At 40.5% G+C, this 23,140-nt stretch overlaps 2 protein-coding genes across 2 annotated transcripts in view; one reads left to right on the top strand and one right to left on the bottom strand.

Moving 5' to 3' along the window:
- Window positions 1-3,015: 3,015 nt before the first annotated feature.
- Window positions 3,016-9,133, top strand: LOC147338252 (uncharacterized). The gene is made up of 9 exons (XM_086260196.1): window positions 3,016-3,415; window positions 4,544-4,756; window positions 5,000-5,135; window positions 5,335-5,828; window positions 6,010-6,320; window positions 6,432-6,607; window positions 6,959-7,131; window positions 7,313-7,527; window positions 7,819-9,133. The coding sequence occupies exons 1-9, from the start codon at window positions 3,048-3,050 to the stop codon at window positions 8,076-8,078; spliced, it is 2,346 nt and encodes a 781-aa protein (XP_086116322.1). The 5' UTR covers window positions 3,016-3,047; the 3' UTR covers window positions 8,079-9,133.
- LOC147338251 (uncharacterized) overlaps window positions 7,509-23,140 on the bottom strand; it is a 65,833-nt gene continuing 50,201 nt past the window's right edge. The window contains exon 2 of the mRNA XM_086309458.1: window positions 7,509-9,301. Coding sequence (XP_086165584.1) covers window positions 8,548-9,301 — 754 coding nt within the window. The 3' untranslated portion in view covers window positions 7,509-8,547. The remainder of the gene's footprint in view (window positions 9,302-23,140) is intronic.

The raw sequence follows: 23,140 nt of genomic DNA, 5'->3' as shown, positions 1-23,140 counted from the left end.
GGTCAGACTGGGCAGCATCACCTCATCCCCCATCACACTGAACACTGGTGCTCCACAGGGGTGTGTACTGAGCCCTCTCCTGTACTCACTCTACACCTACGACTGCACAGCCACTAACAGCTCCAACATCATTGTGAAGTTTGCGGACGACACTACAGTGGTGGGTCTTATCACCAACGGTGATGAGACGGCTTACAGGGAGGAGGTCAGCGCCCTGACCCACTGGTGTCAAGACAACCATCTCACCCTCAACGTCGCAAAGACAAAGGAGTTGATAGTGGACTTCCGGAGGTGCAGAGAAGTACACACCCCCATCACCATCAACGGCGCTGCTGTGGAGAGAGTGAGCAGCTTCCGGTTCCTTGGCGTACACCTGGCTGAGGATCTTACGTGGGCAGTACACACAAACAAAACAGTGAAGAAGGCGCAGCAGCGCCTCTTCTTTCTCAGGAGACTGAAAAGATTCGGCATGAGCCCCCGCATCCTCAGGACCTTCTATCGCTGTGCCATTGAGAGCATCCTCACTGGATGCATCACCACCTGGTATGGCAACAGCACCGCCTACAACTGCAAAGCTCTCCAGCGAGTAGTGCGGTGCTCTGAACGGATAATTGGAGGTGAGCTTCCCTCCCTCCAAGACATCTACAGGAAGCGCTGCCTGAGGAAAGCGGGGAGGATCATCAAGGACTCCAGTCACCCCAGCCATAAACTGTTCAGACTGCTTCCATCAGGAAGGAGGTTCTGCAGCATCCGGTCCCGTACCAGCAGACTGAGAGACAGCTTTTTCCATCAGGCCATCAGACTGCTGAACACGTCATAGACACCTCAGCTTCACTACTGGAACTTCAACATTATGCACTCCACACTGTATATAAATGCCACTTGTTTTGCACATATTCAACTCTGTATATTTTATATATTTTATTATTATTATTATTATTATTATTATTTTATTTTATTTTTTTACTATTTAATTTGTAAAAATGTGTATACACACACACACACACACACACACACACACACACACACACACACGTAGGAAAATATTTAGTATACACATCCAGAAATGCATACTCTATTATATATTGTACATATATTTATTAGTTTCAGGTTGGCCATTCTTGTATTTTGCTCGTTTGTGTTGTTGTGTTTGCACATCTCTGTTGCTTGTGGGGCTCGCACACAAGAATTTCACTCGCATGTGCTGTGCCAGTGTGCCTGCACATGTGATGTGACAATAAAAAGTGATTTGATTTGATTTGATTTGATTCAGAGACCAATTGGTCAAATCCATAATTCTCTTTAGGTTTTAGAAACAGACTATGAGAGTGTGTTCCAGGGAAAGTAATACAAAAAAAACCACGAGACTAGACAAGGACATAAGCAGAGAAGATAAGGGAGAGGAGAAAAAGTCGTCCGCCTCCTCCGAGAGCCAAAGAAATAGAGAAATTGTGATTCAAGAGTGAACACAATGCTCAAGTCACATGTTGGTGCTTTGTGTAAATCTCCTCATGGTTGAGATGCCATGTTGTGATTTTAAACATTCCTGTCTCAAACTGAAAACTGCAGCATGGTTTCTGATTCTGGTTCTGTATGATAGTCATGCACTGGCATCAGAACTGACAGGTAGACTCAATTATACCTCACTGTGGTGTAGCAAAGTATTCAGACGCATTGAAATTCCAGCTTGAGAAAAGGAGGATTTGCTTGAATGTTGACTTGATGTTTCCTACATGGCATGAAAAATGCTGCTTGGAGTGATAGTCTTCCAAAATATCTAAGAGCATGTTTCTGATGATGTAGTTATATGTATGAATTAATTCAGCTGTAATATAACAGCACCTTCACAGTAGCTGAATGAACCACAGCACAGGGATTTTTCATTCTGATACATGTAAACTATTGAATTAAAATGATCAAATTGTGATGTGCTTTGCTCATCTAAATGATAAAATGCATTTAGAAGGAGTTCGTGGATTGATAAGGAGCAAGTTAATTGTATGAGGTGCCGTAAGGGACATTATTACTAAAACGCTCTCACACACACAACTGAAATGCTCTCACACACACTAGTGAAATTTTAGCTCTCACACACACTACTGAAACGCTCTCACACACACTACTGAAACGCTCTCACACACACTACTGAAACGCTCTCACACACACTACTGAAACGCTCTCACACACACTACTGAAACGCTCTCACACACACTACTGAAATTTTACCTCTCACACACACTACTGAAACGCTCTCACACACACTACTGAAACGCTCTCACACACACTACTGAAATTTTAGCTCTCACACACACTACTAAAACGCTCTCACACACACAACTGAAATGCTCTCACACACACTAGTGAAATTTTACCTCTCACACACACTACTGAAACGCTCTCACACACACTACTGAAATGCTCTCTCACACACTACTGAAACGCTCTCACACACACTACTGAAACGCTCTCACACACACTACTGAAACGCTCTCACACACACTACTGAAATTTTACCTCTCACACACACTACTGAAACGCTCTCACACACACTACTGAAACGCTCTCACACACACTACTGAAACGCTCTCACACACACTACTGAAATGCTCTCACACACACTAGTGAAATTTTACCTCTCACACACACTACTGAAACGCTCTCACACACACTACTGAAATGCTCTCTCACACACTACTGAAACGCTCTCACACACACTACTGAAACGCTCTCACACACACTACTGAAATGCTCTCACACACACTACTGAAACGCTCTCACACACACTACTGAAATTTTACCTCTCACACACACTACTGAAACGCTCTCACACACACTACTGAAAATCCAAGGCATTTCAGTTGAACAGGAAGGCATTTCAGTTAAACAGGAAGGCGTTTCAGTTGAACAGGAAGGCATTTCAGTTAAACAGGAAGGCGTTTCAGTTGAACAGGAAGGCATTTCAGTTAAACAGGAAGGCGTTTCAGTTAAACAGGAAGGCGTTTCAGTTAAACAGGAAGGCATTTCAGTTGAACAGGAAGGAGTTTTAGATGAACAGGAAGTTGTGTCCAGACCAGGAAAGTGAAGGAAAAAGTGGTACACTTCAAACCACTACACAGATGTCTACTCAGCAACCTACTAGTAGCCTAAGTGAAGCAGCCGCATTACTCAACAGTATATTATCCTCAGCAGAGACCATCAGAACTTTGTCAAATGCCACAGTCGTGGGGCAGCAACCTGTTGCAAGTACCAGTGTGGACGGACTGGATAGTCACTTAACATCCCTCTTTCCCTCACGTCAACGTAGCAGCTTGCCCATGCCAGCGACATCTACAGTCAGGAGAGAATGTGCACCTGCACCACGTTATCAAACTCGGCAATGCTTCGGCAGCTGGACATCAGGCACCAGAAGAAAAAGGTAGTTACAAAGTTTAATGAGTTTGTATTCACTTGCCTGAAATGGGGCCATATGTAATAGTCTGATATTTAATAATATACTGCAGGGCTCGCAAAATCGCTAGCCCGACGTCCTGGGGCTAGCGATTTTTCCAGGCTACCAAAATCTATCTCTGCCCTGCCCGTCGGGCTATCGTAGGAAGGAAAAATATATGTCTATGCTTTTGCATTCTTTCGGAAATGTAGCTGGGTAATTATGTCATTGGCATCGGTGAGCCACTGTCAATATGTGACATATTGAAATCGCGTTTGAATTTGCGCTTGTTTTTTGCTTTCACTTTGCAATTATGTGTTATGCAACTGTGTATAGAGAGCAACAGTACTGACTGGTGAGTGATGATAATTTGCGCACCAATTCCTCTGACATCGTCTTATCAATCGTTAGCTTACTATGCAAACATGACAAGTGAAATCTCCCGCAGCTTAAACATGTGAGAGGTTGATTGCGCAGAGAATCGCTGAGCGTTATGTGTGTGTGTGTGTGTGTAAAAGCAGCAGGATTTATATTTTAGTTCTGCTGAGCCAAATAAGACAGGTCAGGGTGAAGAAGTGACAGCCAAAGAAAAACTTACCACAAAACGGAAAAGTTATGACAAATCAGACTATAAGGCAAAAAGAAAGTGCAGCTTTATGGTTTCATGGACAAAATAATTTCTGTGGCTGCAATGACGAGCTAAATAACCAGGGCTGCACATAAGTGGTCCGCAGGTGCGCATTCGCTGTCAAAACAAAAGACACGCACAAGATAAGAAGTTGCAACGCGTGTTTGCGTACATAGGATTTTCTGGAGGAGGACAGACATTTGTTTAGAACTCTTAAAGATGTCGAAGAAGCTCCTTTAAGCAATTACTTTGGTTTTCCTCCACCTCCAAAGAAATGTCAGAAGGAGTCCGAACCACAAAAGAAGCACGTATTCTCGGAAAAGTATAAAAAAAAGTATATAAAATTAACCCTTATGTTTGCCTAACTACAACAATTTTGTCTATGAAAGCATTCTGTGTAGGGGTTTGGATAGTGTTCTGCTGTCTGCATCTCAGTATTATTAGTTATCACTTGCTGTTGTTTATGGTATCTAATATTTATATTTCAGAGCTATGGCCCAGCAGCATGACCATTTCAACAAAGATGTTATACTACTTCCAACTCCATCATGGGGAGTAGTGTGCAAACAAGGTTCGAAATTATGGTTACACAAACATGGGCACATCCTCAGTGCTTTTGAATTCCAGAAGACCTGGGACAACCAAACTGTCGTGAAACACCTCAAGGAAAGCTTTGGTGAACGCCTTCCAGAGGATGTCAGGTAAAATACTATTGTTTATTGTTACTGTGTGTATTCATGTAATGACTTGTATTTAAAGATAATATACCAAAGTAAAGAAGTTTAAAATATCATTCATCATTATAAAAACATATGACTATACCAGTAGAATTTAAGTCATAAAAGCATACACACAAACAGAACAATATATAATAAAATATTTAACTAATACTTAAAATATTTAACTAATTAGCAATTGCTGTTGTCCCTATTTATTTTTTGTAGCCTCGAGTTTCTAATGGCTTGTGGCAATAAGCTGGTGTCTCCAAAGCTCCAAGTTGGTCAGGAGCTGAATGGGATGCTGATCCTAAAGGTTTTTAAAACCAAAGCCCTCTATGTAAGGCCATCAAGGACACTTTTAGTAAGTTACTAAAAGAATGAAAAGTAATCATGATTTGGGAAAAAACATGTCAACAATTGGGCTTCTAACAAAATAGAATATATTTATTTAAAACAAGTGTTTGGGAGCAATCAATATGGATATTTCTTATTTTAATCTTTTTAAGATAAGCTATAATTACTTGCTTTTGATATATGTTTTTGGTCTTTTTCTGTTGAAGAGTGAATCAGATGAAGACAAAGATCCTTCCCACATCAGCTCCAAATCAGCATTAAGCAGTTGTGCAACTGATAAGGACAGTGACAATGATTGTTTTGAAGTTGATAGTTCAAAAATCCAACAAGACATGAGCAGCCAAGTCACTACAAGGTTAAGAAGTCATGTTAAAGGTGATAACCCTGGCACTAGCAGTGATGAAGAAGATGATACTGGGACCAACTGTATTCGAAGGAGTGTTGGTAAAAGGCAACGAGCAAAGCAAGGAAGTGATGGGAACAGCATTTGTGATGAAGGCTACATGGCAAGAAGTGATGACAAACCTAGCACAAGCAGTCACAGCAGAGATTTCAATGCAAGAAGTGAAGACATCCCTGCCATGAGCGTTAATGATGAAGATTATTCTTCATATTTAACTCTCGTGGCATCGCTTTCTGGCGATTCTTCAGATGATGAGGATTTAAATCAAGCTATAATTGCGAGCTTGGAGAATCAGATGTGAGTAACAAACATACAGAATTTGAGTTTGAGACATAATTTGGGCTTTCCAGAATTGTCAAATCAATATAAACCTTTAAAGCTTTAACTCTCTATGATCAGTGTGACACATATTCTCAAATTCTGTAACATGACTACATGGCTGATATATTTTATTTTCTGTTTTATTTTCTTTTTTTAGTGCAGAAAAAGTCCCTGTTCAAGAGATACTGCTGGAACTATCAAGCAAAATTAGCACAAAACAGCAGTGCAAATTTAATATAAATCGCTCTGCTGTGTGGGAGGGAGCCTTGCGTGGTTTTCAAAGGCTATCTTATGATCCCAACTTGATGATCTGTGTGAAATTCTCAGATGATATGGGGAAAAATGAGGAAGGGGTTGATTTAGGTGGGCCAAGGAGGGAATTCTTGAGACTATTGATGGACACCATTGCCAGGTCAGCCATGTTTGAGGGGAAAGAAAACTGCAAGAACTTGGCTCTTGACAGTACTGGTAATTACCTATTTTTCTAAGATTAATAGTGGGAACTGTTTAACTGATATTTATTTTTACAGGCAACATTACTGACAATTTTGCTTTTCCTTTTATTCTGTTGCTTTGCAGCTCTCAGAGGGGACTGGTACTACATCTCTGGGAGAGCCATTGCAGTGAGCTTGGTACATGGTGGTCCACCACCTAACTTTCTGTCACCAACAGTATTTTCCCTTCTGGTTGGAAATTCAGCAAATCCAGCCCTGGAAGACATAGCTGACCTGGAACTCTTTGAAAAAGTCCAAAAGGTCTCTATATGTTTATTTTATAAATCTTATAGTGAATTGAAAATAGTTTGTGTTCCAGTTTTCTTTTGTAGGGAATGTTTATCCGGATCAGTCTGGCCATTGCTGAATGCCAAGTTTTTATATTTTGCTGCTATATTAAACTAAGATTCAGTAGATAAGGGTAGACGAAAGAGTATATTTTATCATTTTTTAAGCACATTGTAAACATATTAAAAAAATATGTGTAGTCCAATGTACGCGCGGGCATATTGTGATTGTGTAGACCACTGGTGGCTGGGTTCCTTCTAATAGGTTATAAGACTACTGAGTAACTTCCATAACAAGCCCTTCCTCTGCTCTTTGTGATGCTAGATATCTCAAAGTACAACCCTTGAGGACCTTGAAAAGTCAAAAGAACCTCTGCTTGATTACTTGGCCAATGCAGGATGCCTGAGGCCTATGCGTTCACTAAGAGACAGGGATCTGCTGGTACATGATATTGTCATGTTTCAGGTCATCCACAGGGTTCAAGGTCCATTTCAAAGGTATTTTGGTATTCTGTGTTTTTCAGATTAATTAAAATGTGATAAAAATCTTACCTATTAATCAAAATGGCCAGTTAATAACCTAGTATAACTGATTGTGCCAAATTGATAATATACAATTAACTTAGAAGCATGAAATTGCAGAATTATTGAATAAAATTTCTTTGTGCTGTTTATCCAGATTTTGTGAAGGTCTGAAAACTCTTGGGGTTCTCGATAAAATGAGGAGGCATCCAGACAGTTTTCGCCCTCTGTTCTGCTATGAGCCACATATGCTGACTGCTGACCAGGTGGATGATCTTTTCAACATTCATCTATCTCCAGAAGGAAGCAACAGAAGAGCTGCTGAGGAGACAGTTGTTACCTTCTGGAGAGACTATCTCCAAGATGCAGAAGGTAATTGTCACTTTAGTGCACAATAAATAGATGTAACGATTTATAGGTTAGCATTTCTGAAATCTTTATTTTAAATAACATACTCATATAACAATAACACCACATTACCCTCTTGGTTGTAGTAACATTTTTACATAGTTCTTTGAGACTATTGAAAGATGAAAAGCATGCTCTATAGTCATTGCAATAACAGTCATTAAGATTCTTGCTTTAGATTTGTACTCACTGACAATTTATGTTGGCCAAATGAAATAACCTTTTAACACTTTTTTCCTTCTCTGTTTTATGCAGAAGAAGAAGGACCTTCCAAATTACAGAAGATATTGGCCTTTGCAACTGGAGCAACTGCGGTGCCACCTATTGGCTTTTCCCCAGCACCCTCGATTGAGTTCATTCATAGAGGAGACGATGACTTCTCTTCTACACCAATTTTCCCTCTTGCCAACACGTGTGTTAACTGCATTAGGCTGCCACTGCATGTTTCATACCAGCTGTTCAAGGAGAAGTTTGATTTTGCATTAGGTAACACTTACGGCTTTGGCAGGGTATGAACACATTATGCTGGAGGAGTTTGCGTGTTTCTCTTTTGTATTGGTCTCTCTTTTGATTCAAAGTGAGTATTGAGTATTAACTTGTTAAGGTTTTAATATTTCCAAATTTACCTGCTTCAGTCAAATTGATGTTTTAAGACATCAATTTGACAAGAAGTGATTGTTCTTCAGGATTCATACAGGTAGATACCAATTGTTTAACAGCACGTCAGAAGTTAATTTAGATTGTTGAGTTTGAATATACAAAATTTGTGTCACTTTACTCATTTCATGTGTATGTCCATCGGTTTTTGATTTGGTTGTCTTTGTGTCTGTTTATTCTTCTGCCTGTGTCAGTTTCTGTTTGACAACAGAGCTGTCATTTTATCATTTTAAAGAAAATGGTTTCAATATGTTAGTTTCGATCACATATGTTTTCTGAAATGTTTTTTTTATATATCTTTTTTTTATTTTTTGCAAAATATTTTATTTAATGTAGAAGGTGTAAAAGTGAAGAAAACACATCTATTCCATGATTTCCATCATTTTCTAATGGATTCACTTGTTGAATTATGTTCATTGCAGTCTCATTTATGTTGATGTCAATAGCTGGAATATTGACATTATTGTTTGTTTGAAGTTCTGGTAATGGCCCTTCTTCATCAACGCCATAATAGTTATCAACATGAAAAATGTCATTTATAAACGACAGGATTCCCACATTGTTTGTGACACCTGTATGCCACAGCTGAAGAGGGGTCTGTCCTCCTTGTGTAGAGAGACCATGGTTGTTCCACTGATTGACAAATTCTGTTAATGCTCTTTCAATCCTTGGCAAATAAACATAATGCAGACAAAAAAGATGTAGCTCATTCAGTGAATCCAACATACCCTGTTCTTCCATAAAGTTAAAGATATTTATAAAGTGTCTTGATACAACTCTGTTGAGTTCTGCCCACAGTCTTTCAATTCTTTGGTTATGTACTGAAACACCTGTAATAACACTGCCTACTCCTCTTCTCTGTAACATAAAACGAGCAACCTGTATATTTTCCATACCATGATCACACCTGACCCTTAAGGGCAAACCAAAGTTTTGTATTCCATCCAAAAATAATGACAAGACACTTGAGGCTCTGTTATTGGATAAGCAACGTAAGTATATGATAGTTCGGCTGAAGCCATCAACACAGCCATGCAGGACCAAGCGCCATCTAATCAATTTGTGGTTGCCGTCAAAATGCCTGTTGAGAGATCAGAAAGCATTACTACAGTTCCACATGTTTGTTCATATTATTTAGTAGTGAATTCCTGACCCTGTACTTAAACAAAAACTAGAGGTTTCATTTTGTACATTTACTTCAACAACAGCACACCTCTGTCTCTCACACACACACACACACACACACACACACGTGCACACACATACACACAGTGGCATAAAATGTCTTTTTCCACACTACGTTTACCTGGCACAATTGATGTTAGAGATTAAAATTGTGATGTAAAATAAAGGATTAAACAACTCAACAGTATATACATTAGACAACATCTAAATTGATGTACTATGAATCCCCCAAATATTTAACATACTTATATCAATTTCAGTTTTTTTGGTTATTGTTATTTTTTTATTATTATTATCTTATGCTGATCATATAGATTAACTTCAGTAATGTTTTGAATGAAGGACCATTAATTTTGATGTATTGTGTTAATACTTTTAAACACAAGGCCTGATCATTTGTTTCAAACCAGTGAACTTACCATAAGTGGTTGGGGGCCTGAACACTATAGATCCTTCGCCTTATCGCATGACGACGTCTAAATGCACGTCCAATAGGATCCACTTCCTGTAGACTTTGTCTGACCCTCCAACGTTGAACTCTTAAGCCACGAGATCTCAGACTTCCAAGAATGTATACTTCCCCTGCATTTGGAGTGTTCTGTAGGATATCCGTCACAAGGCCATTCAGTTCTTGATTTGAAATATCCACATAGCTTAATGGCTCAACTCCCAAAGTTTGTCTGTGTCTGTACAGGGTTCTTCGACTTATTCCAAAGCATGATGCAATTCTCTGCCATGTCATACCAATGGAAACAAAGTGAGAAATCTGTTCAGCAGATATAGTGTATCGTGGCCGACCTGGATGACCACTCAAGGTGGTTGGGGGTAACAATCTGTGGGTCACATAAGCAGATCTCTGTCTAGCATCATATTCATGTAGCAAGCTGCAAAAGCATCTATACAAGGATTGTAGTAGGTTGGTGGCAACCCTATTATTGGGATCATATCGAGATACAGCAGCAAGAAATTCTGATAGAGTTCGTGTATGATCATCTAGCTCTCTATAAAGCCGCTCTTGTCTGATATTGTCCGAATTTTCATTTTGGAGCGCCCCAATACATTGCAGAGCACAAGTAAAAAATCTTTCAACATCTTCTTCATTGGTTCTCACCTCAAAAAACAAAGAAAGTATGTAAAAAATGACAAGGATCTGATGTAATTTCATTGTAGATGAGGTACTGTCAGACACAGTCTTTCCAGATTATACGGGCAGCTAGCATAGCCAGGATGCCCCGACTTGTTGCAATAGGCTGCTACCCTACAACAATGTTTGGATAGTCACTGATGAAGGCAAAATATTTTTCAATTATACCTCTAACAGACTGTTGTAGACGTCACCGCGGTGTTAGCTGTGCATTAATGTGTTATTTGTTTTTCCTCACCTTCCTGTGCAGCTAAAATGCCTTCCTGTTCAATTGAAATCCTCTTGGTTTTCATTAGTGTGTGTGAGAGCGTTTCAGTAGTGTGTGTGAGAGCGTTTCAGTAGTGTGTGTGAGAGCGTTTCAGTAGTGTGTGTGAGAGGTAAAATTTCAGTAGTGTGTGTGAGAGCGTTTCAGTAGTGTGTGTGAGAGCGTTTCAGTAGTGTGTGTGAGAGCATTTCAGTAGTGTGTGTGAGAGCGTTTCAGTAGTGTGTGTGAGAGCGTTTCAGTAGTGTGTGTGAGAGGTAAAATTTCAGTAGTGTGTGTGAGAGCGTTTCAGTAGTGTGTGTGAGAGCGTTTCAGTAGTGTGTGTGAGAGCATTTCAGTAGTGTGTGTGAGAGCGTTTCAGTAGTGTGTGTGAGAGCATTTCAGTAGTGTGTGTGAGAGCATTTCATTAGTGTGTGTGAGAGCGTTTCAGTAGTGTGTGTGAGAGCGTTTCAGTAGTGTGTGTGAGAGCATTTCAGTAGTGTGTGTGAGAGCATTTCAGTAGTGTGTGTGAGAGCGTTTCAGTAGTGTGTGTGAGAGGTAAAATTTCAGTAGTGTGTGTGAGAGCGTTTCAGTAGTGTGTGTGAGAGCATTTCAGTAGTGTGTGTGAGAGGTAAAATTTCAGTAGTGTGTGTGAGAGCGTTTCAGTAGTGTGTGTGAGAGCGTTTCAGTAGTGTGTGTGAGAGGTAAAATTTCAGTAGTGTGTGTGAGAGCGTTTCAGTAGTGTGTGTGAGAGCGTTTCAGTAGTGTGTGTGAGAGCATTTCAGTAGTGTGTGTGAGAGGTAAAATTTCAGTAGTGTGTGTGAGAGCGTTTCAGTAGTGTGTGTGAGAGCATTTCAGTAGTGTGTGTGAGAGCTTTTCAGTAATAATGTCCCTTACGGCACCTCATATAATTGAGTTACCAGCCATGCAGAATATGGAAAAATCTGGCCGCTTCAGCATTAAAGGTGACAAAGAGATTAGCTACAGGAAAGATGATGCAGAATTACTGGACTACAAGTGTCAGCTAAAATCAGTCCTGGCCCCAGTGTCTTAGATTGCCCTTACTTACTGGAACGTGCTCAGCCACTCAACACCAGCCAGGTTTGTCATGATGAGAGCAGATGAAAACGATGAGCAAGATGATATCTTTGCATAGGAGTCATTTCTATAGATCTCTATGGATCTCTCATTCTGCTGATTCCAATAATCTGGCTACAATTCTGGTGATTCTTACTATATATTCAGTGCATCCAGAAAGTATTCACAGGGCTTCAATTGTCCTGTGATGTTACAGTCTTATTCAAAAATTCATTAAATAGATTTTTCACCTGATTTTTCCGTAAAACCAAAATAGAAAAGTATGTTTGAAATTTGTGAAAATTCTGGGAAACATTGTTTTTATATTTTTAAATGATTTACAGTCATTATTCACCAGAAATAATTGTGCACTGTTATTGTATGAAATCAAATCCTTTTAATTGCTAGTGATGAAGAGAGTCTGTCATTACATCACTTTGATGTAAACAAAGACATTTTCCAAGACATACATATTCTTGAAAGATAATATCTAATAATTACAGATATTTTTCCCTTACAGAATCAGGTCAATAGAATAAAATAGAAGCTCCGGTCAATAAAAATAAAATGTTGTTTATTACTGAATACTTAGCAATGAACGTAATGGATGTAGTTATTATAGTAATCAAGATAAATCTCCAGAAATGTAGAGACACATACACGCACATTTACTACTGCATCATTTGTCAGATAATGTAGGCTATTAAATTTTGGCTGGGTAGTTGTTCATAAAATTGCTTCTCATGAGATGTGGAATGAGTCTAGCAATCTTGAATGAATCTTGAATCGTGCAAGATTTTACTAATGAGACATCTGTTTTTCAAACTTTGTAAAATGCTCAGGTTCCCAATCTAGCAACTGAAATGAAAGTATGACACACAAACATTATGAAAGTACATGGGAAAACACACTTCAGTGATTAACTAACACAATTTTTAACACAAAGCTTCATTGTCTTTTCACTTTTTTTTTCCTGCTGTGATCAGTATCCCCTCTGCAAGCTTCATTCATTCAGCTGGAAAGTGTGTTTTTAGATTTCAGATGTTTAGGATATGGGACAGGAAATACTTGAATAGCCAGGTATGTCAGGAGGCATCTTCTCTCTCGTCGTGGCTGTGTGATATTGGCCTCCACTCTGGTGCACCTCAACAATTCCACAGCTTGTCTCTGAGACAGGCAGAGTGTGAGAAGGTTGGTATTTTGCCCTTGGCTGATAACATGCCATCATGAGATTTTGTGTGCAGTTGCACCTGGAATTGAAAGTGTAGAAAAACACCTGTTTATAGCAGATTTGAAAGTGTGAGTTTTTCTCGGCTTTAAAAATAACAATACTATATGTTAATAAGCTTATTAGAATAAAAAAGTGAAATGCAGTATAGATAGAAGAATGAGAGAGAGCGAAGAAAGAAAGAAGAATGTTCAGAATAGTGTATTTACTGATGTGCTATGAGCCATTATATTGTCAGCTGAAGTCCTAATAGACGTTTGTTTTTTTTTCTCAAATGAGAAAAAAATGCATGTGCATAGTATATTGCAAATAGAAATACAAAGTCTAATGTTAGATGCTGCTGCTCTTGGACCGACTCTCACAGGATTTGAAGCTCTACTGAGATGACTGGAACAGTGCAGTGAAGTAATTGCAGTCTTTACACAATAGGCCATTTTCACAGTAGATATTTTGACATGTTATAGCTGGAAAAATACAGGTGTAGCTATTAACATTAAAATGTCTGCAATCCATTCAGCTATGCTGGTTGAAAGGCCTTGGTTATTCAGCAGGCTTGGTGGGACACACACATGGCACAGGGCCATTATTAATGTTAGGTACTCCTGTGCTTTTCCTGTTATAAAGAATTAAAAATGTCAGTTCATGCAGGTGTTCAGCAGATGCAGTTCCTTTTTTTGGGTGAATCGGGAACAATTTGGACTACAGATCTCTACTTAAAAATGGCCCAAGGAAACTTACAGTAGCATGTTGGTATGTCATGTTGGCCCAGTTTATTTATTATCTATTTGTTTTTTTGCAAATACTATTCTTGCACTTACCAAATGTTATCGTTTCTTTATATTAGATGTGGTGTTTATAAAGAATTATTGAATGTCAGTAAAATCTTACTTAAAAGAAACTGCAAATTAAATGTTTTAAAGTATTTTAATGTTACTAAATAACGACAATATATATTTTTCCCCTGCCAAGATCTCAAATATCTGCTCCAATGTTAATGGGTTAATTCAACACAATACTATATTTAGATATATACATTATGCTTATTGTTGGGAGATTTATTTGGTTTGATTTAGTGTGGCCCAATTCTAGAGGTTTCTGCTCTTGACACTTGTACTGAAAGACCAAAAATATATTTAACAACTTTTTATGTGGTTTTATGTACCAACATAAAGAAGTGTGGAGCTAGTTAACACTTCACTGCCAGTGTTGCCAACTCCTCAGTAAGGAAAATCGCTATTGGTTGTCCTAAAAGTCGCTGGAAGTCGCTAAATGACATCATTGCTTAATTTGCATAATTGGTCATGCTAATCTAATTGTAACCTATGTTGTTGGAGAGAGAAATAACATTGTGGAAGAGACATAAAGTGAGTAAAAAACGTCCTAAATGCATTTAGAGTTTATTTAGAACTACAAATTAATTTCTTTTAGCAATTATTGTTTTTTTTAATGTCACAATTCCAACCCTGTTCCTTTACCCGGGCTTGGACCGGCAAAAGTGACCCGAAACAGGCACTCTGGTGGAGTTACTTTGTGTGTGTGTTTATAAGTAGTTTTAAACCTTGTGATCCACAAAACAGCATAAGAGTAAAAGAAGAACTGACTGCGTTACAGCACCCGCTGCTTGTTGAGAGTAAAAGCGATACGCGCTTTCACGTCTTTTTTAGCGACTTTTTTTTTAGAAAAAAAGGGGTCTGAAAACTCGCTAAATATAGCGACAAAGTCGCTAGGTTGGCAACACTGTTCACTCCTCTCGAGTTCGATTCCTCAAACAATCGTGTCCCTCTCTAAAGCAACCACTATTGATCCAACTGTTTTGGGAGAGTAATCAGCAGGCCTCAATTTAGGAAGTCTTTTCCAGAATGCAGCTTTAGTGAAAACTCAGATATTCAGATATTCTGAATGTTTTCTAACAGAATTTTTTGCTGCATTGAGTTCACACATTGATATCCAATTATTAACACAATCCTTGCCATTGACAGATAACTCCAGCAAACAATTTTTTTTTATGTTATGCTGTAGTATTGAAATCAAAATGTTCTCCCCTTTCTTTTTCTATACACTTATCAGTCACTTTTAGGTTCCCCTTTCTAGTAGCAGGTTAATGTCCTTTCCCTCAGGACAGCCTTAATCTTTTATGGCATAGACTCAATAAGGTGCTGTAAATATTCCTGAGATATACTGGTCCATATTGGTGCGATAGTAACTAGAGATGGACCGATCCGATATTACGTATCGGTATCGGTCCGATACTGACGTAAATTACTGGATCGGATATCGGAGAGAAATAAAAAATGTAATCCGATCCATTAAATATCAAAAAAGCACCTCACAAAACTTGCGACACGGCGTAACTCGGCCCATAAACGTAGCACGTAGGAGCAGTGTGCTCACATGATAGAGCAGCTGTGTGTATTTGTAGCCTCGCTACCAAACCGGCATTTCATCTCAGAGGAAGTTATCCCAGAGAGAAGTAAAGCAAGTGTGTAAGTTCATCTCTGAATGTTTGTAAAGCATTCCCACGTTAAGCTAAACAACCGATATATGGAGCAGCTGCCTCTTCTCTCTCCTTCCCTCTCCTGCTGCTACTTCAGTCATGAAACTGATTAATGATGAGCTGATCGGCTTTTCTGCCGCGAGTCCGTCTCTCTTCTTTGTTTTTGGCCCACTTTGCACCAGAAAGAGGAAACCAGCGGCTGAACAACAGCAGCACGTTTAAGCTTGATAATCTGTTGTTAGAATTTATTTAATATTACGTTCTAGACCAAGTCTATTAAGTCTAATATACCCCAGATCAAAACTCCAGACACCCAGAGGCCCCCAGGACACAAGAGACCAAGGAAGACCAACAGAGGGGCAGCCGCGCCACTATCCCAGAGAGAGCTGAGGAGAGTCCCAGATGAGGGTTCACTCAGCAGCCGCGGAGCAGAAGCCAGGGGGAGTTGCAGTGACGCGCCCGTGAGCTCCGCCGGCAGCCAGCTGTACCTGAGTGACCGAGCCCCAGGCCGAGAGGCCGGGGGCACCCCACCTCCGAAGTGGCCCGAGCGAGCCCCAGGCTCCAGGGCCCGATAAGCGGCCGCCAAGGAGTGAGCCGGTGTGTACCTGGACGCCCATCCCCAGACACAAAGAACCACCAACGCACTGATGTCTGAGGGAGTCCGCCACTGGCAGGGGAAGTGGTGGTGGGGGGAGATAGGCCTCCAAACCTTGGAGGGCCTGAGATGTCCCCAGAGAGGTGGCGTCTGATACCCAACCTGACATATAGAGACAGACATACAGGCACACACAGACACAAACATCCATTCCCACCCTCATGCTCTCATATGCACTCACTCAACACTCACCCAACGTGGAGACAGACATAAAGAGACGCTGTACACACGATCACACTCCCCAAGCGTACTCTACGAACCGGGTCTAGGTACCCTTGCCCCTGGAGGGGGGAACTGCACCCAGACCCAGGTGGTGTTACCCTTCTCCCTGCGGTGGGGAGAGGCAGACCGCACCGACTCCGCAGCAGCAGGGAGGCCCCACACTCCAGACCGCAGTCGGACGGCCAACTCCTCCTCCTAGCCCCCCCGCTCCAGCAGGCCGCAGAGAACGGGGGTGAGAGAAGACTCCAAACCTCCCTCCACCCGCTCATTGTAGTGCTGATGCATGTGTGCTCTAAGGTGCATTTAAAACCCAGGAGGGCATGGAGCTACCTGCCAGAGAGCAGCAGGTAAGTGGTGGGCAACGACGCCAGGGGTGGGGTGTACACCCTGATGGTAACTTGGACTCCGTGTATCGTGCCCACCCCCAAGATCCTATATGTATGTGTAATGAGAGTGTGAGTAATGTGAATGTCTAAGTTGTGGGATAAAATTGAGGCAGAGGCAGCCAGAAGGGGACAGGGGGGGGGGGGGGGTAGCCTCCTCTGCACCCTGGTAACATACCCCTACTCCAAGGCCCTGCATGTGTGGGTGGTTGTGGTGGAGCGGGAAGAGGGAGGCAGCTGGAGATGGGGAGGGAAGGAAGGGAGGGGCAAGTGACCCCTCCCTGGGGCCAGCTCCCCCGCTGACCCCAGTAGGCACCCCCATACTCCGCGACCCGCCAGGGGAAGGGGGCCCAGGCCCATCCAGACTGGGGCCCAGTGCAGCAGCGCCCCCCGGCCCCACAGAGCCCGGGACAGTCCACCCAACCCCACCACAGAGAAAACTGCACCCACCCCACCATCCACTCATCTTCCAGACTACATAAGACAATAGACGCCCAGGCTGAGATCTTCCTCCACCTCTCCTGTATCTCCCCTTCCTGCAGAGAGAGTTCCTGAAGAGAGGAAAGCTCCTGCAAGATGTGACAATCTCCCCCACCAGTTGAAGAGCCCCTCAGGTGGCTCAACGCACCGGCGGCACCCTGCACCCTGGCACCCTGCGCCAGGGCTGGGCCCCCATGCACCCACCCGCCCACAACTCCGGCAACACACCAACCAGGACCCAAGCCCCCGAGGCCCGGCCAGGACCCCATCCCACAGACGGAGCTCCCCCAGAACCTCACGCCCATCCCGGACCCACCCAGGGGCAGCCAGGCTACCAGTTCAGTAACCCACGTCCGTCAGCACAGACCCTCCCCTAGCCCCGCTGCACGCAGCCACGAGGAAACAGTCACCTGAGAGCCAACAGAGCCCCTAACCGGACATGACCGCTACCCCGGGTTGAGCCCCCCAAGGAAGATGCCTCCGGGAACCCCCCGACACCCATATCCAAATTTATGATATCGGCATCGGTATCGGACATAAAAAAGTGGTATCGTGCCACTTGCTGCAGATTTGCCAGCTGCACATCAACCATCGAAATCTTCCATTCTACCACATCCCAAAGGAACTCTTTTGCATTGAGATCTGGTGACTGTGGAGGCCATTTAAGTGCAGTGAAATCATTTTGATGTTCAAGGAATCAGTTTGAGATGGTTTGAGCTTTGCGACATGGTGTGTTATTTGGCATAAGCAGCCATCAGAAGATGGTTACACTGTGCTTAGAAGGTGATGAATATGGTGCTAAGGTAAGGTCTAATGTTTAAACGATGCTTAATTGATTTAAGAGGTCAAAGTCTGCTAAGAAATAATCCTCACACCAACAGCATGTTGTTTACACTAAATTTTGATCCTACTATTTGAATGTTGCAGGAGAAATTGAGATTCATCAGACCAACGAATCCTCCTTTTCCTGTTCTTACTTGGCAGTAGTGTCATGTGGTGTGGTTTTCTGTTACTGTAGCTTATCTGCTTCAAGGTTGGCTCTTCAGAGATGCTCCTCTGGAGGCCATTTTTGCAACAAGGGGTTATTTAAGTTACTGTTGCCTTCCTCTTAGCTCAAAGGAGTATGTCCATTCTCCTCTGGCTTCTGGCACAAACAAGGCATTTTCCCCAGAGAATCTCATCTCACTGTATGTTTTCTCTTTTTAGAGCGTTCTCTGTACACCCTAGAGATTGTTTGCTTGGGAAAATCCCAGTAGATCAGTACTTTCTAAAATAGAAATACTCAGACAACCTCACTGGACACCAGCCACCATGCCATTTTCAAAGACACTTTAATCACCGTTCCACCCCATTCTGAACAGATCATTTTGACCACGACTGCATGCCTAACTGGGTTGAGTTGCTACCATGCTGATTAGAGATCAGCTGGACCGGTGTAACTAATGAAGTTAAATGATTCATGAAACCTGAGTGACAAGTTCAGAACAGTTGTCTGGTGGGTAAAGTGTTAAATATTGTCAATTAACATTTTGATAAATATCATAGATATCAAAAATTTCAAGTTTGAATTTAGACATCTTTTCCACTAGAAGTATCTAAAATCTGGATTACTGAGTTTAACTGCAAATTGTCTACAAGATGTACATCATTATCCATACTGACCTACATTCATATTTCTCACTCTGCTGGATTAAAATGATGGAGACTGATCTTTATTCACAGGTTACCATGGTGAATCCTAGGATCAAACTACCGCTGACAATGGCTTTTTTTTTTTTAATTCCCCACACATGTGCTTAACTTACTTTGAACATACAGGGGGTTGTTTAATTTAGTCTGATCATTTGTTCTAAAACAAAAAAATAATTTTCTCATCTCACAGTTAATCAACACAGAGTTTCTTAATCTATTTTATGGAACTAGCCCAGGAAAGCAAATCAGAGCAGGGCAGAAAAAAAAACAAATGAATAAAAATAATATTGGTCTGAAATTGAATGAAATCTTTGAATTAATTAGTTTTCTGTGAGAAAGTAAGAAAAAAGCCTTAACAGCATGTAATACAACTGAAGCATGTGAAATACATACCGTACACATTATTGTTACTTCTGCTTCCATGAAAAGAATAAAATTAATTTACATTCGTATTTATAAATCCAGTGGCTGATGCATTTCAATAGATTTCTGAGCTGTGCTGTTTTCTCAATGTAATCTATCATGCTCCTTATCCTTCTTGTCAAATCTGCTGAACTTGCTGTTTGCTTTTTAAAGCTTTCTCAGATGTAGTTGAAGGTGTTTTTATATTACAAAATCCAAAGGCTATTTTTTTTTTATTTTCCATGCTAATGCAGATATTCAGTCAGTACTTCTGGTGCTGCATTAGTTTGGAAAGCTGTCGGAAAATGTTGTCAAGTATCTGAATATTCCCCATAAATCAAGAGCAACTGCTGTCATTTTCAAGGAATCCAAGAGCAGTACAGCTTTTTGTAATCAATGTCTGCACACACACTATCTTTATCAACTTTTTCTACATGGCCCAAGCTGCTAAGAATTGATCTTACAAAAGAAACAGGGCTTTAAGGGAATTTCAGTTCAACCCAAAAAGGACAAAGAGACATGTGGACAGGATGCAAGAAGATGATAAACCTTAATGGAACTAAATTAAACAAAGACACCAAACAAACGGCAACTGAAGTAGCCAAGGTGCAATACAGCAAAAGGCCATAAGATGATAAAGAAAAACTAATCCAAAGAAACTTACTTTCAACAAAGGAAACATTACAGAGGTGCAGATGTACATAGGAACTGGAAAGCAACAAGAACGAGCGTAAGACTGTAACTAAACAAATAATTAACTGAACATAGGTCAAATACATTAAGTCAGTAATCAAGTGTTTGATCTTCCGTCAGTCACAGTGATTTTACTTAGAAGCAGGCATGTACATGCACAAGTTTATAGGCACACCTTTATTTTATTTTAAGTTACTGTGATTTTAAGGATTCCAACATCTGTTATATGTGTTGGATGAATAATTTCATTTCTTTCCTCTATGTGATGGTTCAAGAAACAGCTCTTTTTATTATGGCATCACAAAGACACTGTAGCAGCACAAAGCCAAGCAATATGCCAATATGTGTAAGAATTCAACAATGCACTATGTGAGTAGAATTTTGATCACTAAACCTGCAGTCTTTCATCCAGCGTCCACATGGCTACACCTCTGTCTGCAATTCTTGACCTCCTCTTCAACTCTTCTCAGTCCAACCCATTTGGTTGTTCTGCTCTGGAATTCACACCTTTCATTTATTCTGATTAGTTAAAGACACTCTAGACTGTGCAGATCAGCTCCAGTTCCCCCGCTGCTCAAAACAGCTAGCTTGTGCAGATTTCCACATGTTTCGCACTACCTCGCTCCACTCTCGCTCAAATCCCACCCTTAGCCTAACTGTATGTATTTATTTATAAATCACATCAAAATGTGTGTAAATAATCATGTTGCTAGTCAACAGTGGTAGCGGTTTTACATTATGGGGTTTTTATGGGGTCAACCTGATGTACATGGAGGTTCTAGGTAGTGGCCACATTTTTTCTTCTTTTGATCTTGCACAACTCAAATTTCAGCATTTGACCAATAACCTCATTTTGGGAAACACCATTAAAAGTGAGATCGTGGGGTTTTAATTCAACAGAGTTGCACAATTTTTAAGTCGCCAATGGGTCAAATGACCCCCTTGTGGCTCTGGGGTTAAGGATGGCATATACTAATAATTATCAGCTTAAGATAACATACATTTTAATTGCTTCTTTAACCTGGCGTCAGTCAACAAGATGCTCGGGTGCCAGAACAGATCATACACAATCAATGTCTGTCCTGCAGGGAATAAGAGGGTGCAAGGTCAGTCAATAAAGCAAATACTCCCGTTCTCTCAGCAGCGGGTGTTAGAGCCCATTATGTGTGGTAACTCCCTTTGGATGTGTCTTGCTGTCCAAGACTCTGTGCCCTCTGGCCCTTATTTGAAAGACAGACGTGACCTTCAAGCTGAGAACTGAACACCATAGTACTGATCCTCACAGATTTTTATTATGCAGCACACTGAAGAAAATATTCATCACAATGGTAAAAAAAAAAAAACAACAACAAACAAACAAAAGTATGATGAAAATTAAACATTAATTTGCTTTTGTCATTAATTTATGAAAAAAAATTCGATATTTTAAATTTTCACATGTTTAATAATGAATAGTTTAAAATTTTGAAAGATCTTTTCATTTTCGTGCATCTTGTTTGAGCAGCTGAACATGTAACACATAACACTGCAGGTAAAATGTGTAAAAAGAATAATTTATTTAATATTTCATGAATTGTATGACAGATTTTGTTTGTCAGCTGGTATCAATCTCCCGAGCACATTTCATACATTTGCCAGTATAATATAGTTGTAGTAGTTTTGTCAGAAGGCACTGGAGGAGAAGAAGTAGGTGGAATGTGTTATATCTAAAATGATAGAAACCTTTTCGCTGAGTCACATGCGCACTTTACCAGCTGCTAGATTATCAGACAGTTGGTGAGTGAGTTGCTGCTTATTTCATGAGATGGTCTGCATGCAGGACATTTTTATGGGCAAGTGTGTGTAAATATCTACCATCTCTACTATGGCTAGATGTGTTGAACCAAATAAATAAACTAATTGTGAATCTGAAATAGTTGTAAAAGAGGCAACAAACCCCAGACAGAAAGGTTGATACACAACAATTCATTATAGAGGAATAATTTTCTTTTCATATCTTGAGGATTAAGCTCACTTTTACATGTTTAACTGTCACACAGAATCCATGCTAACTTTGATGGTCTGAATAACAGTGGCATTTATATGAATTAGTGTTTATGTCTTTTTCTGGCACTGGGATCAAAAGGGGATGCTGGGGGAATCTGCAGTGGCAATGCAACAAAAGCTACTGAGATGAACTACATTTGCTGCTGCTCCAAGTAACTGCTGGGTATTTTTATTGGCAGAGGCTTGAGCATGAAGGCAATTATACAGGGCCTGTGGTTTTGAAAACTTGGTGTGACCCTGGCTCCCATCAGAACAAGGTGTTTGTTTAGATTAAACTCCTCTTCTTCTTTTGAACTTATGCATATCCTGGACTGACACTCAAGATTTATGTTAAACCAACTGCTGATTGAATGTTTGAGGCAAGGAAGACTTTGTAACAATCTATGTTGATAGACTACAAATCAGAAGTGTCGATTAACTGTAGGTTATTATCTTTATCTTTTATCGTCTTTCCTCCTCCTCTCAATTGTACCTTATTTATTTATAAAATGTTCAGAAAATTATCGCCAACCAAAATGATAACCAGAAACTTGACTCCTTTTAAAGAGTTTCATTGTTGTCACATTGTCTTTAAAGTCAGGCTTAGGGTATTTTTTTTTTTTTTTTGTGGAAATTAACTTGGAATTTATTTCCACACTATAGCAGTCTATTTAAACCCTTGCATACAGTTCATGTCAAATTTTAACTAATTAGACAAGTCAAGTCAGGTGGCTTTATTGTCATTTCAACCATGTGCAGTGGTACAGTACACAATAAAGCGAGACAATGTTCCTCCAAGACCATGGTGCTACATATAACAGGCAATCAACACGGGACTACATAAAGTTCAAGTGTGCAAAAATTGCAAAAAACCCCAGTGCAACACCAGGCAGAACAGAACTATACAGACACAAGGCAGTGCAGATACAACAGTGCAATAGAAAAGCGCACCAATGTCAGTGGGTTGTGCAAAAAAACAGCATTGTGCAAAAAGTAACT

The sequence above is a fragment of the Aulonocara sp. 'chitande type north' Nkhata Bay genome, linkage group LG2, assembly GCF_057382095.1.
Source record: "Aulonocara sp. 'chitande type north' Nkhata Bay isolate Kocher_YH1m ecotype deep benthic linkage group LG2, A_spYH_male_GT1.1, whole genome shotgun sequence".
Lineage (NCBI taxonomy): Eukaryota > Metazoa > Chordata > Actinopteri > Cichliformes > Cichlidae > Aulonocara > Aulonocara sp. 'chitande type north' Nkhata Bay.
Note: the sequence above shows the minus strand (reverse complement) of the source record. Positions and strands in the feature narration are given on the sequence as shown.

What these genes read in the sequence shown, in the direction of transcription:
- LOC147338252 (XM_086260196.1), top strand. Translation starts at nt 3,048, where the DNA reads ATGAACAGGAAGTTGTGTCCAGACCAGGAAAGTGAAGGAAAAAGTGGT. An exon ending in GCGAGCTTGGAGAATCAGAT is followed by an intron (nt 5,829 to 6,009) that starts GTGAGTAACAAA and finishes TTCTTTTTTTAG; the next exon opens with TGCAGAAAAAGTCCCTGTTC. An exon ending in GTTCAAGGTCCATTTCAAAG is followed by an intron (nt 7,132 to 7,312) that starts GTATTTTGGTAT and finishes CTGTTTATCCAG; the next exon opens with ATTTTGTGAAGGTCTGAAAA.